The sequence below is a fragment of the Narcine bancroftii genome, chromosome 5 (assembly GCF_036971445.1).
Source record: "Narcine bancroftii isolate sNarBan1 chromosome 5, sNarBan1.hap1, whole genome shotgun sequence".
NCBI lineage: Eukaryota > Metazoa > Chordata > Chondrichthyes > Torpediniformes > Narcinidae > Narcine > Narcine bancroftii.
The window spans coordinates 252,889,453-252,903,556 of record NC_091473.1 but is presented as its reverse complement, the minus strand read 5'-3'; the positions used below and the strand labels follow the sequence as shown (position 1 = coordinate 252,903,556).

The window sequence follows — 14,104 nt, the reverse complement described above, 5'->3', positions numbered from 1 at the left end:
TCCTATTTTATCCACCTCTATTTTGACCCAGGTCTATTTTCCTGATCCCTCAAATAAAGAGGAAACCTCAACTGAGCAACTTGATAATAATACTTAAAGTTAGGAAGTTGCAAACCTCCCAATTCGTATTTCCATGTTAGTTTTTTTCTGGAGATACTCTTGACATTTTACCTTGCCAAAGAGATTTTCTTATATGTTTGTTTAATTCTTGAAAGAATTTTGGTGGTAACAATACTGGTAAAGTTTGAAAAGATATTGTATCAGTGGAAAGATATTTTTCTTAATACAATTGACCCTACCTACTTCTTATTTGGCTTGGCTTCGCGGACGAAGATTTATGAAGGGGTAATGTCCACGTCAGCTGCAGGCTCGTTTGTGGCCGACAAGTCTGATGCGGGACAGGCAGACACAGTTGCAGCGGTTGCAAGGGAAAATTGGTTGATTGGGGTTGGGTGTTGGGTTTTTCCTCCTTTGTCTTTTGTCAGTGAAGTGGGCTCTGCGGTCTTCTTCAAAGGAGGTTGCTGCCTGCTGAACTGTGAGGCACCAAGATGCACGGTTGGAGGCGATATCAGCCCACTGGCGGTGGTCAATGTGGCAGGCACCAAGAGATTTCTTTAGGCAGACCTTGTACCTCTTCTTTAGTGCACCTCTGTCTCGGTGGCCCGTGGAGAGCTCGCCATATAACACGATCTTGGGAAGGCGATGGTCCTCCATTCTGGAGATGTGACCTACCCAGTGCAGTTGGATCTTCAGCAGCGTGGATTCGATGCTGTCGGCCTCTGCCATCTCGAGTACTTCGATGTTGGAGATGAAGTCGCTCCAATGAATGTTGAGGATGGAGCGGAGACAACGCTGGTGGAAGCATTCTAGGAGCCGTAGGTGATGCCAGTAGAGGACCCTACCTACTAATGTTATTGTATCCTTTTTTTCCCCAAGTTTTCTTCAATTTTATAAGCAATGATTGTTGTTTAAATTATTATCTATCTGAATCCCTAAATATTTAATTGCCTCCTTTGGCCATTTAAATTGAGTATTTCTTCAACAAAGTGTATAATCTTGTGTAAAGGGCATAACTTCGCTTTAATCCCAATGTACTTTGTAACCTGAAATCTTACTGTATTCTTCCAAATTTAAATAGTTTATGTAAGGAAGTCTCTGGTTCAGTTAAATAGATCAAAACATAGTCTGCTAATAAACTGATTTTATACTTCTCATGACCAACTTTGAACCCCTTCATTTCTAAATCACCCCTAATTATTTCGATAGCTAAATTAAACAAAGCTGGTGATAAAGGACGACCTTATCTGCTAGATCTCGCCAGATGGATTAGATCAGAAATTTGTCCATTAGTTACTACTTTTGCCTTAGGATTTTTATATAATGCTTTGATCCAATTTATAAAAAAATTATCCAAACCCAAATTTATCTAATACTTTAAACAAGAAAAATCCCATTCCAATCTATTGAAAGCTTTTTCCACATCTAATGCCACTGCTACACTTAGTTTTTTCCTCTTTTTGCTGAATGTATAGTACTAATTAATCTGGCTACATTATCTGCCAGCTCTCTTTTTAACAAATCCCATCTGGTCCATGTTTAATAATTCAGTGACTCTGTTCACCAATATTTTAGCCAGTATTTTATAATCTGCATTCAATAATGAAATTGGTCTAGAGGAAGAGGGTTTTTTTATGGTATCACAATAATTATTGCTGTTGAAAAAGAGGCTGGAAGAGTACAGGTGCTTAAGGCTTGATTCAACATTTCCATAAAAATAATCAATTCATCTTTAAATTCTTTATAAAATTCAAGTGGAAAACCATCCTCCCCCCCCCCCAGAGATTTATTACTTTGTAATGAACTTATTGCTTCCTTTATCTCTAATTGTGTAATTTGTGCACTTATTTCTATTTGTTCTTCCAAGTTTAATATGGGTGAATTTATCCTCTTTTAAAGGCCCGAGCTATAGTTTATAATAAAAGTTTTTGAAAGTTTCAACTATTATTTATTTATAACTAATGACATTTGTGTCATTTTTAACTGCATTAATTGTTCTGGAGGCCTGTCCAGATTTTAGTTGACATGCAAGTACTTTATGTGCTCGTTCACCTAATTCATAATATCTGTTTAGTTCTTGTTACCATTTTTTAGTTCTGTAAGTTTGTAATGTATTATATTGAAGTTTTTATTAATCAGTTGCCTATGCTCATCTTCCAAGCTTTGCTTGTGAAGATTTTTTCCTAATAATTTTATTTCTTGCTCTAACTCATCTACTTCTATCATATAGACCAGCAGTTCTCAATCTTTTTTTTCCCACTCGTGTACCCTTTAGGTATTCCCTATGCCACTGGTGATTAGTAAGGGTGGGATGTGGGTGGGAAGGGAAGGTTGAGAACTACTGCTCTGGACTCGATTGTTACGGAAATATTTTACTTGAGAAAAATTGTCTCTGGCCCATTTCCTTTGGAGTTCTGAAACCGTGCACATAACGAGTCAATTAGGGATGATTAAAACAGTAGTTTTCAATCTTTCCACAAACATCCCACCTTAACCAACCCCTTACTAATCACAGAGCACCGATGGCATAGGGATTACTTAAAGTGGGATGGGAGTGGAAAGAAAAAGGTTGAGAATTACTGATATAGTCCTTCTTAATTTTAGTAGTAAAGCTTATAATTTGCCCTCTCAGATAAGCTTTCAAGACATCCCATATTACAAATTTATCATTCACCAAGTTCAGATTTGTATCACAAAATAACTGAATGTGTCTTCTATTAAAGTCACAAAAATCTTTGCTTTTTAATAATGTTGAGTCCAGTCTCCATCTATATACTGATTTTTCCATGTCTGGCATTATAGTCATTAACAAAGGTGAATGGATAGATAATATTCTCTTATTATATTCAGCATTCAGTATCCTCCCTTGTATTTGTGCAGATATTAAAAATAAGTCAATTCTAGAACAAGAATCATGTCTATTTGAATAAAAAGAGTAGTCTCTTCTTCTAAGATAGACTCCTCTCCAAGCATCTATCAAATTCAAATCTCTCATTAAAACCAGAGTTGCTTTTGCTGCTTTGGTTCTTTTGCTCCTCTTGAAGTTCAATCTAATATTGGGTCCAAACAAAAGTTAAAATTTCCTCCTATCAAAGTATTATCATGGTCTTCCGAGAGATTCAAAAAGGTATCTTGATTAAATCTCTCATCTATATTTGGTGCATACAATTAAGGAGCGTCCATAATTCTGAAAATATTTGACAGTGCTCCATCACACAACTTCCAAGCAGGATCTGTCACAGAATTTTGTATTTTAAATGGAATTGTAATGGGCTTAACTGCACTAAACAACAAACCACATCATGGAGGTCTGAGTTGGCAAGAACAAGAAGCCCTGGAGTAACGGGCTTGCTGTCAATCTTCAGAGATGATGTCATTTCCAGGCTGAGTGTTGCAAAGGCCGCCAGGAGTGCATGAGCTTTAAAAGACGTGCATTAGGGTTGAGTAGGGCAGTTGATGTCAACTACAACAATTGGTGAGATTAGTTTGTCACTAAAACACAACAGAATATTTTGTTAACCAAAATAGCCACACCTCTTGCCTTAGAATTAAAAGCTACTACATAGCCAACCCAATCTCTTTTAATTTCAAATATTCTTTTTCAGTTAAGTGAGTTTCTTGCAAAAAAGACAATATCTACTTACACCCATCTTCTTAAGGTATGTTAATCCTTTTCCTCTTCACATTTCCATTAAAGCCACTAACATTATAATTTACGAATTTAACTGTGTTACTCATCCTAACTCACGTGTTCTTCTGCCTCTTCCTGTAAATCTTCCTCCCTTAAATCTTATTCCCAACCTAACATGTTTGACCCACGCTAACACTGTACCCTGCACTGCCTGACCCCCTCTAACACTGTACCCTGCACTGCCTGACCCCCTCTAACACTGTACCCTGCACTGCCTGACCCCCTCTAACACTGTACCCTGCACTGCCTGACCCCCTCTAACACTGTACCCTGCACTGCCTGACCCCCTCTAACACTGTACCCTGCACCTCTTGACCCCTCTAATCCCGTACCCTGCACTTTATTAATGCAGGACCCACTGTACTTTAAGTAGGGGCTGACTTACCTGGCCAACGCACAAAGTTTTTCCACTGTATCTTGGAACTCCTAACATGATAGAATTCAGTGCAAACACCAAATCTGCACCTCTATCTCCCCAAATCTCTGCCACAACCGTAGCAATATTTCAAAATTCCCTGAAGCCAAGCCTTCAGAGTAAATAATTATAATTTTGGGAGGGGGGGGTTGGGTCCCCTGCCTTTTCACTGGCACTTTGCACCCCTATTGCCTGCAGTGTTTCTCTTCCCAGGTCACGGTGTTGGAAGCCACGGTGCTCGCTTGCCAAGAGGGTGGCCCACAGGAGGGAAAGTGCGCACGTGGCAGAATGGAAACACTCGACTGCCACTGCACTGGCTCCCCCACCCACCCCCATTCCCTCCAGAGCCACTGCCTGCACACAGTGGGTGGGAGGGCGAAGAGGTACAAAAGTTTGCACAATCCGTGAAGGGCACCTCATTTGTGCAACCTACGGCAGAGACTCCCCTTGCCGCTGCATTGCTTCACATCATGGCGAATTAAAACCTGCGGCTGGAAAATAAAATGCTGGTTGAAACGCCCTGGTACAAACTTGCTGGGAGCTGCCATGCACTTGCAGAAAAGGAGCTTGTTCTGCTTAATGATTCTCAATTGCTTCCTGAAGATGATCATCAGCTCCAAGTCCCACCCCGAGCTGGTGTATGCATTGAGTCTGTTGCATGAAAAGTTTCCAAATACAGTGAGACCTCGTTAGAATGCGATTCATTAATCCGTGGAATCGCTTATAGCGTGGTTGTCTGTGGACCCAAACATTGATTTTAGGATACCAGGCTAACAAACTCAAAAATGAACTCTCTAAAAACACATAATCGCCTCCACCCAGCTAACCTTCCTATTTTCCAGCAAGAGACACAGTTAAGCAGGGCACAGGTGCCATCTACTGTTCCACTTCATAATCAACAGCAACGTGCAAATGGCATAAACTCGGCCAAAACAGCTGAAAGCAAGCGCTAATTTGTTGCAGGGATTGCTCCTCCACTAAATCAAAACAAACAACCCTTGCATCCTTCTGTATTATCCCTGCTCATCCACTGCATCTGGTCAGACTCATTGCAAAGACTGGACGCAGACTGGGAGAGGGCTTCGTTGAGAATCTCGGCTCCATCCACCCCCAATCTCCCCGCTCATTTAATTTCCCCATCGCATACAATAAGTATGTTATTAGATTCATATCTATCCAGATTCTTCTTTTTCTTTGGCTTGGCTTCGCGGACGAAGATTTATGGAGGGGGTAAAAAGTCCACGTCAGCTGCAGACTCGTTTGTGGCTGACAAGTCCGATGCGGGACAGGCAGACACGATTGCAGCGGTTGCAGGGGAAAATTGGTTGGTTGGGGATGGGTGTTGGGTTTTTCCTCCTTTGCCTTTCGTCAGTGAGGTAGGCTCTGCGGTCTTCTTCAAAGGAGGTTGCTGCCCGCCAAACTGTGAGGCGCCAAGATGCACGGTTTGAGGCGATATCAGCCCACTGGCGGTGGTCAATGTGGCAGGCACCAAGAGATTTCTTTAGGCAGTCCTTGTACCTTTTCTTTGGTGCACCTCTGTCACGGTGGCCAGTGGAGAGCTCGCCATATAACACGATCTTGGGAAGGCGATGGTCCTCCATTCTGGAGACGTGACCCATCCAGCGCAGCTGGATCTACAGCAGCGTGGACTCGATGCTGTCGACCTCTGCCATCTCGAGTACTTCGACGTTAGGGATGTAAGCGCTCCAATGGATGTTGAGGATGGAGTGGAGACAACGCTGGTGGAAGCGTTCTAGGAGCCGTAGGTGGTGCCGGTAGAGGACCCATGATTCGGAGCCGAACAGGAGTGTGGGTATGACAACGGCTCTGTATACGCTTATCTTTGTGAGGTTTTTCAGTTGGTTGTTTTTCCAGACTCTTTTGTGTAGTCTTCCAAAGGCGCTATTTGCCTTGGCGAGTCTGTTGTCTATCTCATTGTCGATCCTTGCATCTGATGAAATGGTGCAGCCGAGATAGGTAAACTGGTTGACCGTTTTGAGTTTTGTGTGCCCGATGGAGATGTGGGGGGGCTGGTAATCATGGTGGGGAGCTGGCTGATGGAGGACCTCAGTTTTCTTCAGGCTGACTTCCAGGCCAAACATTTTGGCAGTTTCCGCAAAGCAGGACGTCAAGCGCTGAAGAGCTGGCTCTGAATGTTAAATTTGTTAAGATTAACACCTTAACAAATAATCTGCTATTACATTATCTGTCCCCTTTATGTGTGTAATAATTAAATTATACTCTTGTAATAGAAAGCTCTGTTCTTATTTTTCATTTTAGACAGAAATTCTAATGGATTATGATCAGCATATATTATTAGTGGTTTTTGAGTAGTACAAATATACACAACAAAATGTTGCAACACTAAAAACAAGCGCTAATAACTCCTCAATGGTTGAATAATTTTGTTGATGGTCGTTAAACTTTTTTGAGAAGTATGAAATAGAATGTTCTACTCCATCACCATCCTTCTTCTGTAACAGTACAGCACCAACCGCTTCGTCACTGGCACCCACAGCTAAAGAGAATGGCTTTTTAAAGTTAGGAGACACAAGTACAGGCTGATAGCATAAAATGGCCTTTAACTTCAGAAACGCTTCCTGGCATGCATCTGACCAGATAAATTTTTCTTTCTTTCCAAGTCGTTTTGTCAATGGGAGTGCAATTTCTGCAAAGTTTTTACAAAATCTACGATAGTAGTCAATCATACCTAGAAATCTCCGAAGAGCTTTCTTATTACCAGGGATAGGGAACGCAGTGATAGCCAATACTTTTGCTCCAACCGGTGCCACCTGTCCCTATTCTACCACATAACCCAGATAAATTACAGTGCAATGTCCAAACTCACTCTTGTGCAAATTCACTGTGAACTGTGCTTCCACCAGTCTCTGAAATAACTGTTCTATTTCAAGCATGTGTTCTTCCCATATATCCATACTAATTACTAAATCGATATAGGCTCCTGTGTGCTCTAAACCCTGAATTACTGCATGAATCATTCTCTGAAATGTGCCAGGTGCATTTTTCATCCCGAAAAGCATAACATTATACTCATACAATCCCGAAGGTGTAACAAATGCAGAAATTTCCCTGCTTTTCTCTGTCAAAGGAGCACACCAGTATCCTTTTAACAGATCAATCTTTGTAGGAAATTTAGCCTTCCCCATCCTATCTATACAATCATCTATTTTGGGGATAGGGAACACATCAGTCTTTGTCACCATGTTTACCTTTCAATAATCTGTACAAAGCTTAATTGAGCCATCTGTCTTAGGCACCAGAACACAGGGTGAACCCCAATGTGAACTTGATTTTCGGATGATGTTATTTTTGAGTATATAATCCACCTCTTGATCCAACAATCTGCTCTTTTCCTGATTTAACTCGGTAAGGATGCTGCTTAATAGGCTTAACATCACTGACCTCCACATCAATGACAAGCCACAGTAGTTCTTCTTGGAACATCTGGGAATATATACTTACATTTCATAAGTAATGTCTTCATTTCTTCCCTTTCTGATTTAGTCAAATATATATTAACTTCGTGTCTAAGTTTTGCAAAACTATAGAATTTTCCAGCCTGGAGCTTATCACTTTCTGTGCTCCATGACCTTCCACGAAACTTATCTCCTCCTTACTTTCCTCTATAACTAGCACCTTGGTTGGCATCCTAGTCTTCTCCTCAGTCATTTTCTCAAAGTAAGGTTTAAGTATGTTCACATGACAGACCTGTGTCTCTCTTCAACAATCAGGCATCTCAATGACATATGTGACCTGGTTAATTTTTATTTCATCTTACATAGTCCTGAAAACTGAGCTCTCAAAGGGTTTGACTGCATTGGAAACAAAACCAATATTAATGTCCCTAATTTTTGCTTTTTGACCATTCCGAATTTTCATTTTTCCCCGAGCAGTTTTAAAATTTTTCCTTGCCATCTCGCAAGCCTGATGTAATTTGTTTTTAAATCTGAAAACATTAATCCAACAGATTTGATTGTATATCATTATGTATCCACTGTTTCTTCAACAATAGTAATGGACCCCTGACTTCATAACCAAACAACAACTCAAAGCCAAGAAACTCCTGAGTTGCCTCTCTAACAGCAAACAATAACAAATGGATTCCTTCATCCTAATCCTTATTATTTTCCAAGCAATAAGCCCTCATCATATTTTTCAGTTAAATGGAACCTTTCCAAGGCCCCTTGACTTTCAGGATGATAGGTAGATGACACAATTTGATGGGCTCCCAATTCATACACCACCTGTTGAAATATTCCCTCTGGAAACCTTGAAGCTGTGCACAAGTATTAACAAATATTCACTTCCTATTTTGGTTTTTGGCAATGGGCCAACACAATCCACTATCATTTTTGAGAAGGGCTCCCCAAAAGCAGGGATGGGTTGTAAAGGTGCCACTGGTGGTCCTTGATTAGGCTCGCCCACCAGTTGACAAGTGTGACAGGTTCTACAAAAGTTCACAACACCCTTTCTTAATTTTGACCAATAAAACTGTTTCCTTATCTTTTCTACCATCTTCTTCACTCCAAGATGATCTCCTAAAGGTGTACTATGAGCCAACTTTAATATTTCATTCCTGTAAATTTTGGGAATTACAACTTGCCTTACTACTGCCCAGTTTTCACTGGCAGGTATCACTTGTGGTCTCCACTTTCTCATCAATATTCCATCTTGAACAAAGTAACCTACTGGCACAGTTTCAATTTCCAGGTTAGACAGAATCTTATCTCTTATCCCAGCAAGATCAGGATCATGCTTTTATCTGGCTATTAATTCTTCTCTTGACAACAGCAAAGCTGGATCCTTAGGTTTGTCCTCAATGCTAGCTTCCACTACAAGATCATCACAGACTTTCTCTACCTTTTTTCTAGACATGGTTCTAGTAATGGCACACACAGGGTAGATTTCCAAATCCTTTTTGGACTCATAAACCAATGGCTTACTTGTGAGTTTCACCGCAGGTATGACTTTACCCTCTGCTAAATCATTCCCTAACAAAAGAGAAACTCCATCCACCGGCAGACTTGATCTTATCCCTATCGTAACTGGGCCATTAACTAAGTCTGATTTCATCACTATTCTATGCAAAGGTATAGACTCTGCTTCACCACCAATGCCTTTAATTAACTTCACATCTCCAGTATCGGTCTCCTCACCAAAATTCAAAATGTTGCTTAATACAAGCGATTGGGCTGCTTCAGTATCCCACAGGATTTTAACTGGCACTTGATTGGATCCTTTTTTGACTGAAATGAAACTTTTCAGTCATGAATGGTTTAAAAATATCCCTAACTTTCTCACTCTGAACACAGGCAGTTGGTACCACCCCTTTCTCTTTCTTCCTTCTCCGTACACGACAATTTGCTATTATGTGCCCTGGCTTCTTACAATAGTGGAAAATAACACGAAAATTTTTCCTTCACCCATTTCTCTTCCTTTAACCTCACTTCTAGATTTTCTTTCTACGCTACTTGGATTATTAGCAGTATTTCTTTGAAATGTTTTCCCTGATGTCCACTTAGACTCCTGAGTTAAAGCATATTCCTCTGCGAATTTAGCCAATTCTTGCCAAGTTTTTATATTTTTCTCTGCCAAGTACATTTGAATATAGTCAGGAACACAATTTTTAATCTCCTCGATCAGAATTATTTCCCTCAATAAATCAAAGTTATTTTATACTTTCATTCCAGCACACCACCGATCAAAACACACAACCTTCCTTTAAGCAAAATCCAGGTAAGATTGTTTTGCTGTTTTTTTAAACTCCTGAACTTTTGTCTATAAGCCTCTGGGACTAGTTCGTAAGATTGGAGTATAACCTGCTTTACAAATTCGTAATCAGCTGTTTGTTGTACAGTGACACACGAGTACACCTGTTGGGCTTTCCCTTTAAGAACACTTTGTAGCAGGAGTGACCACTGGTCTGGTGGCCATTTTAAATTTACAGCCGTTTATTTAAAATGCTGAAAATACTGGTCTATTTCAGCTTCCTCAAATGGAGAAACTAACCTCACTTCTCTACTGACCAAAAACCTCTCCTCCTGACCAGCACATGGATTTTGGGCTTCTCCCTCTCCTTGGGTTAGGGTCTGCCTCAATTTAGCTACTTCTAGCTCATGTTTCCATTCTTTCTCTCTCACTCTTCCATTTCTGCCTCCCTGTGTCTGCATAGGTTTCCTCCAGGAGCTCCGGCTTCCTTCCACCCTTCAAAACATACTGGGATTTTAGGTGAATTGGGGTGTGAAGGAACAGTATAGGCTCCTAGGCCAGAATCGGCTTCCACCATGCTGTAAATAAAATTAAAAATTAGATCCAAGAGGAAAGAGGTTGGACAAACGTGGACTGTTTTGTCTGCAGTGTCAGAGGGGAAACCGGATACAAATTTATAACATTATGAGGTACAGATGGGGCAGACAGTCAAACCAGTGACCCCAGGGTAAAGCCACATTCAGGAGAGCATGCATTTAACGTGAGGGGAGGTGGTGGTCAAAGATGTTTGGGGATTTTTTTGTTAAACCACAGCACGTGCTTGGAACAGGCTACCAATCACGTGGATCCATGAATATAGAAGGAAGGGGTTCAAGCAGCAGAATTTTGGATATTGTCCTCCCGTTGCCGTGCTGTAGAACAGACATTCTCAACCCTTTTATGGCTATGGCCCCTTCGGACTCTGCTCTCCCCTTCCCTGTGAAGCTGTCACATTTAGTTGGTTTCTTGCGTACTTCTCTCCTACCGACTACATTAAAAAAATTAACAATATTTGTTACACGAGGTGAAAAATGTGTTTTTATTTCAATGTGTGGTGGACCCCAGGACAACCTTAGGGCACCTGTTGAGAATGGCTGCTGGAGGGTACGCATCTACATACTTAACGGAGGACAAGGTGGGGAGGGCTGTTCTGGTCACCCAGTTCCTTGTACCCAGTACTGCACCACATTGAGCAGCCAACAGACAGGTTGGGTTAACTGGCCCTGGGTGTTCTGCACTTCCTGAGAAGACTGAGGTGAGCAAAGCTACTGGTCACCATCATGTCAACGTTCCACAGGAGCTCCATCGAGAGCGTCCTGGCCGGCTGCATTACACTGCGTTACAGTTGCTGCAGAGAAATGGATCAAAGGTCAATACACAGGACCACAAGAGCAGCAGAGGGGATCACTGGAGTCTCCCACTCATTCTCTTCTCCCCCCCCCCCACAATTGACATGATCTACCCAGATCATTGACTGAAGAGGGTGTGCAAAATCGTTGAGGACCCCTTCCATGCCACACACACATCTTTCAGCATGTTCCCATCAGGGAAGAGATACAGGAGGATCAGAGCCAGCACCACGAGGCTGAGGAACAGCTTCTTCCCACGGGCAGTGAGAATGCTGAACAATCAAAGGAACTGCCCACACTGACTCTCCGAGACTCTCATATTTATGAAACAATATTTATTTTTATACATATAAATACAAGCTGCATACCATCTGAAACTTAAAGATGTAACATTAAATTCAGGGTCGTCCTATACACCAGGTACAAAATTTGAGCCTTGACGACGAAGTCTCAACACCGCCACCACCTTCCCGCCAGCTCTGATGCAATCTCTCGCACGCCCCATTGGTTATTTGCAAAGTCTCGGTCCTCCTCTATGGGGTCCAACTGCTGTCGGCTCTGTACAGGCTTTAACCGGACTGTCACAGGAGGAAGTTTATTTTAAAATATAAAAATAAAATTTAAACCTTTAAATGACCATTTGCGATTAAAATATTATAATTTTCTTTTTAATAGCATCCATTGGTGCCAGATTTCTGGGAGCAGGGAACACAGCCTCAAGATTCAGGTGAGCAGATGAGGAAAAACTGGTTTTTCCAAATGAGAAGTGAATCTCTGGAATTCTCTGCCCAAGGAAGAAGGTGAGGCGACTTCAATAAACATATTTAAGGTTCGGTTAGATAGTTTAAGGGATATGGGGAAAAGGCAGGGAGGTGGAGTTGAGTCAATGAGATCAGCCGTGATCTCGTTGAATGGTGGAGAAGGCTCGATGGACCGGATGGTCAACTCCTGCTCCAATTTCTTAGCATCACTTCAAACCAACATTTTAGTGTCAACTTGATAAGTCGTCCCAGATAACAGCGTACAGTTTGTATCGTTTTCAGCATGGAGAACGCGGTTTTGTCAGATGATTAACAAACTTGATATCTGGCATCCAATCTCGTCATTCCTTCAACCCCCAGAACTATGGCTTTTTACCACCCAAGGACCACGGGAAGATCACCACTGGAAAGTTCCCCGTCAAGTTGCAGACACTCCTGACCTGCGTGTACTGCTGTCCGCTACCCTGGGGGATTTAAAGCGCTGGAATTCCCTACTGAAAGCATCAAAGTCACTACACCCATTGCAGCATCGAGGTCTCCATTTCCCTCCCCCACCACCGCCTTCACTTCAATAATTGGGGAGTGGGAACAACACCAATCGTGCCAGGATCACCCATAAACACAAAGCAGCTTACGTTAAAAATGCTGAGGTAAAAAAAAACAGCAGAGAAACTAACGCTTTAGGACTGAGCCCTTCGTAAAGGTAGGAGCGAAAAACAGGCTTTAATTTCACTCTCCAATCTCAAACCCTCTGACGAACAAACAAAATCAATGAGACGCTGCTTATTGTGTACAGAAATACATCGAATGGATGAGCACCCCTCCACAATCTGATCAACCAGCTTCATTAGCAGGCGTGCAGAAGGCTGCGTGCCAAAGAAATGCTGGAGGAAATCCGCCAGACTTTTCGGCATCCAGAGGAGACAAAGATGTATTGTCGATGATACGGGCCTGAGCCCTTCTTCAAGGAAGAAGCAGAATAAATCAGAAGCAGGCAAACTCAGAGCACAGACAGTGCCGGCTGGGGGAGGAATCCAGACCCTCAAAAGGTTGGATTAGATACAATAGGGGACGAGGTAAGAATTTATCATGTCCGTGCAAAAGGAGACGGGGAAGGGAGAGAGACAGAGCTGGTGGGGGTGGAAGGTGACGGGGAAAGGGGCTCAGGCTGTGTTTTAACAAAAGCCAGAACAATCCAGGTGCTTCCCAACAATTGCAGAAGGCCAGGAACATGGATAGGTTATCTGCTTGGGGATTCCGACGAGAAGGCAGAAGAGGGCTGAGACGAGGTCATGAATTGAATGGTGAAGCAGACTCAATGGGCCAAATGGCCCAGTTTTCCTACACCTCATGCTTTGTGCATTCTTTTATAATGAACGCAAGTCCATTTTGGTACGTGGGATTTCTTGAGAAGCCAAATCTTTCCATTTCAAAGAAAAGGGTTTGTGCTTTTATAGCCTTGGGGATTATTTCAAACTGTTACAGATGTTGCCCGCTGTGAGGCAAGACATCTATGATTTGGTGAGGGGACTGAAAATCTCCACAAACACAAAAAATATACAATTGGCCATTTTGTCAAAAGGGACCGTGAAGTTAAGTTCTCGGTGGATGGACTTGGTCAATTTAAACATCTCATCTGAAAGTAAATTGTCAGCCTGGTGTTTCCTTCCCAGTAAGGCACGAAGCTCCAAGTCAACACAACAGCTGAGCCGAGGCTTGATGTCCTTTTCCACCCTGGCTCCCCCGACCAAGCAAAGTAGTTAGTCGGAGGGTGGGCGCTGGAACCAGCATGGACAAATTGGGCCAAAGGGCCTGCTCCCGTGCCACACAGGTCCGCGGGCCTAACCACGGTGAAAGTCCACTGACGGGTCTGAACTTGAGGACACTTGTGCCGCACCTTCTGCGGACAAAGGACAACCTCCCCAAAACCTCAGAAGCCATGGGTTTGCAGAGGTGAACAGGTGAGCGAGGAACCTACCAGCTAGCTTCCGTCTGCCAGAGGGAGAAAACCTCCAGCTCATGCCCCCTCCCCTTCGTGACTGTGGAGATGCAAAAACAAACC

The 14,104-nt window shown here is 42.4% G+C and overlaps 1 protein-coding gene across 8 annotated transcripts in view; it reads left to right on the top strand.

Moving 5' to 3' along the window:
* The window catches only part of ccnd3 (cyclin D3), a 57,852-nt gene that overhangs the window by 38,797 nt on the left and 4,951 nt on the right, over nt 1-14,104 (top strand). For 2 of the 8 annotated variants that reach the window (XM_069942176.1, XM_069942172.1), the window contains exon 5: nt 11,957-12,008. In XM_069942176.1, the coding sequence (XP_069798277.1) occupies nt 11,957-12,008 (52 nt within the window). Of the gene's footprint in view, nt 1-9,874; nt 9,921-11,956; nt 12,082-12,324; nt 12,371-12,402; nt 13,127-14,104 lie in introns of those variants that run through there. The other 6 variants (XM_069942171.1, XM_069942173.1, XM_069942168.1 and 3 more) reach the window with 6 other exon arrangements.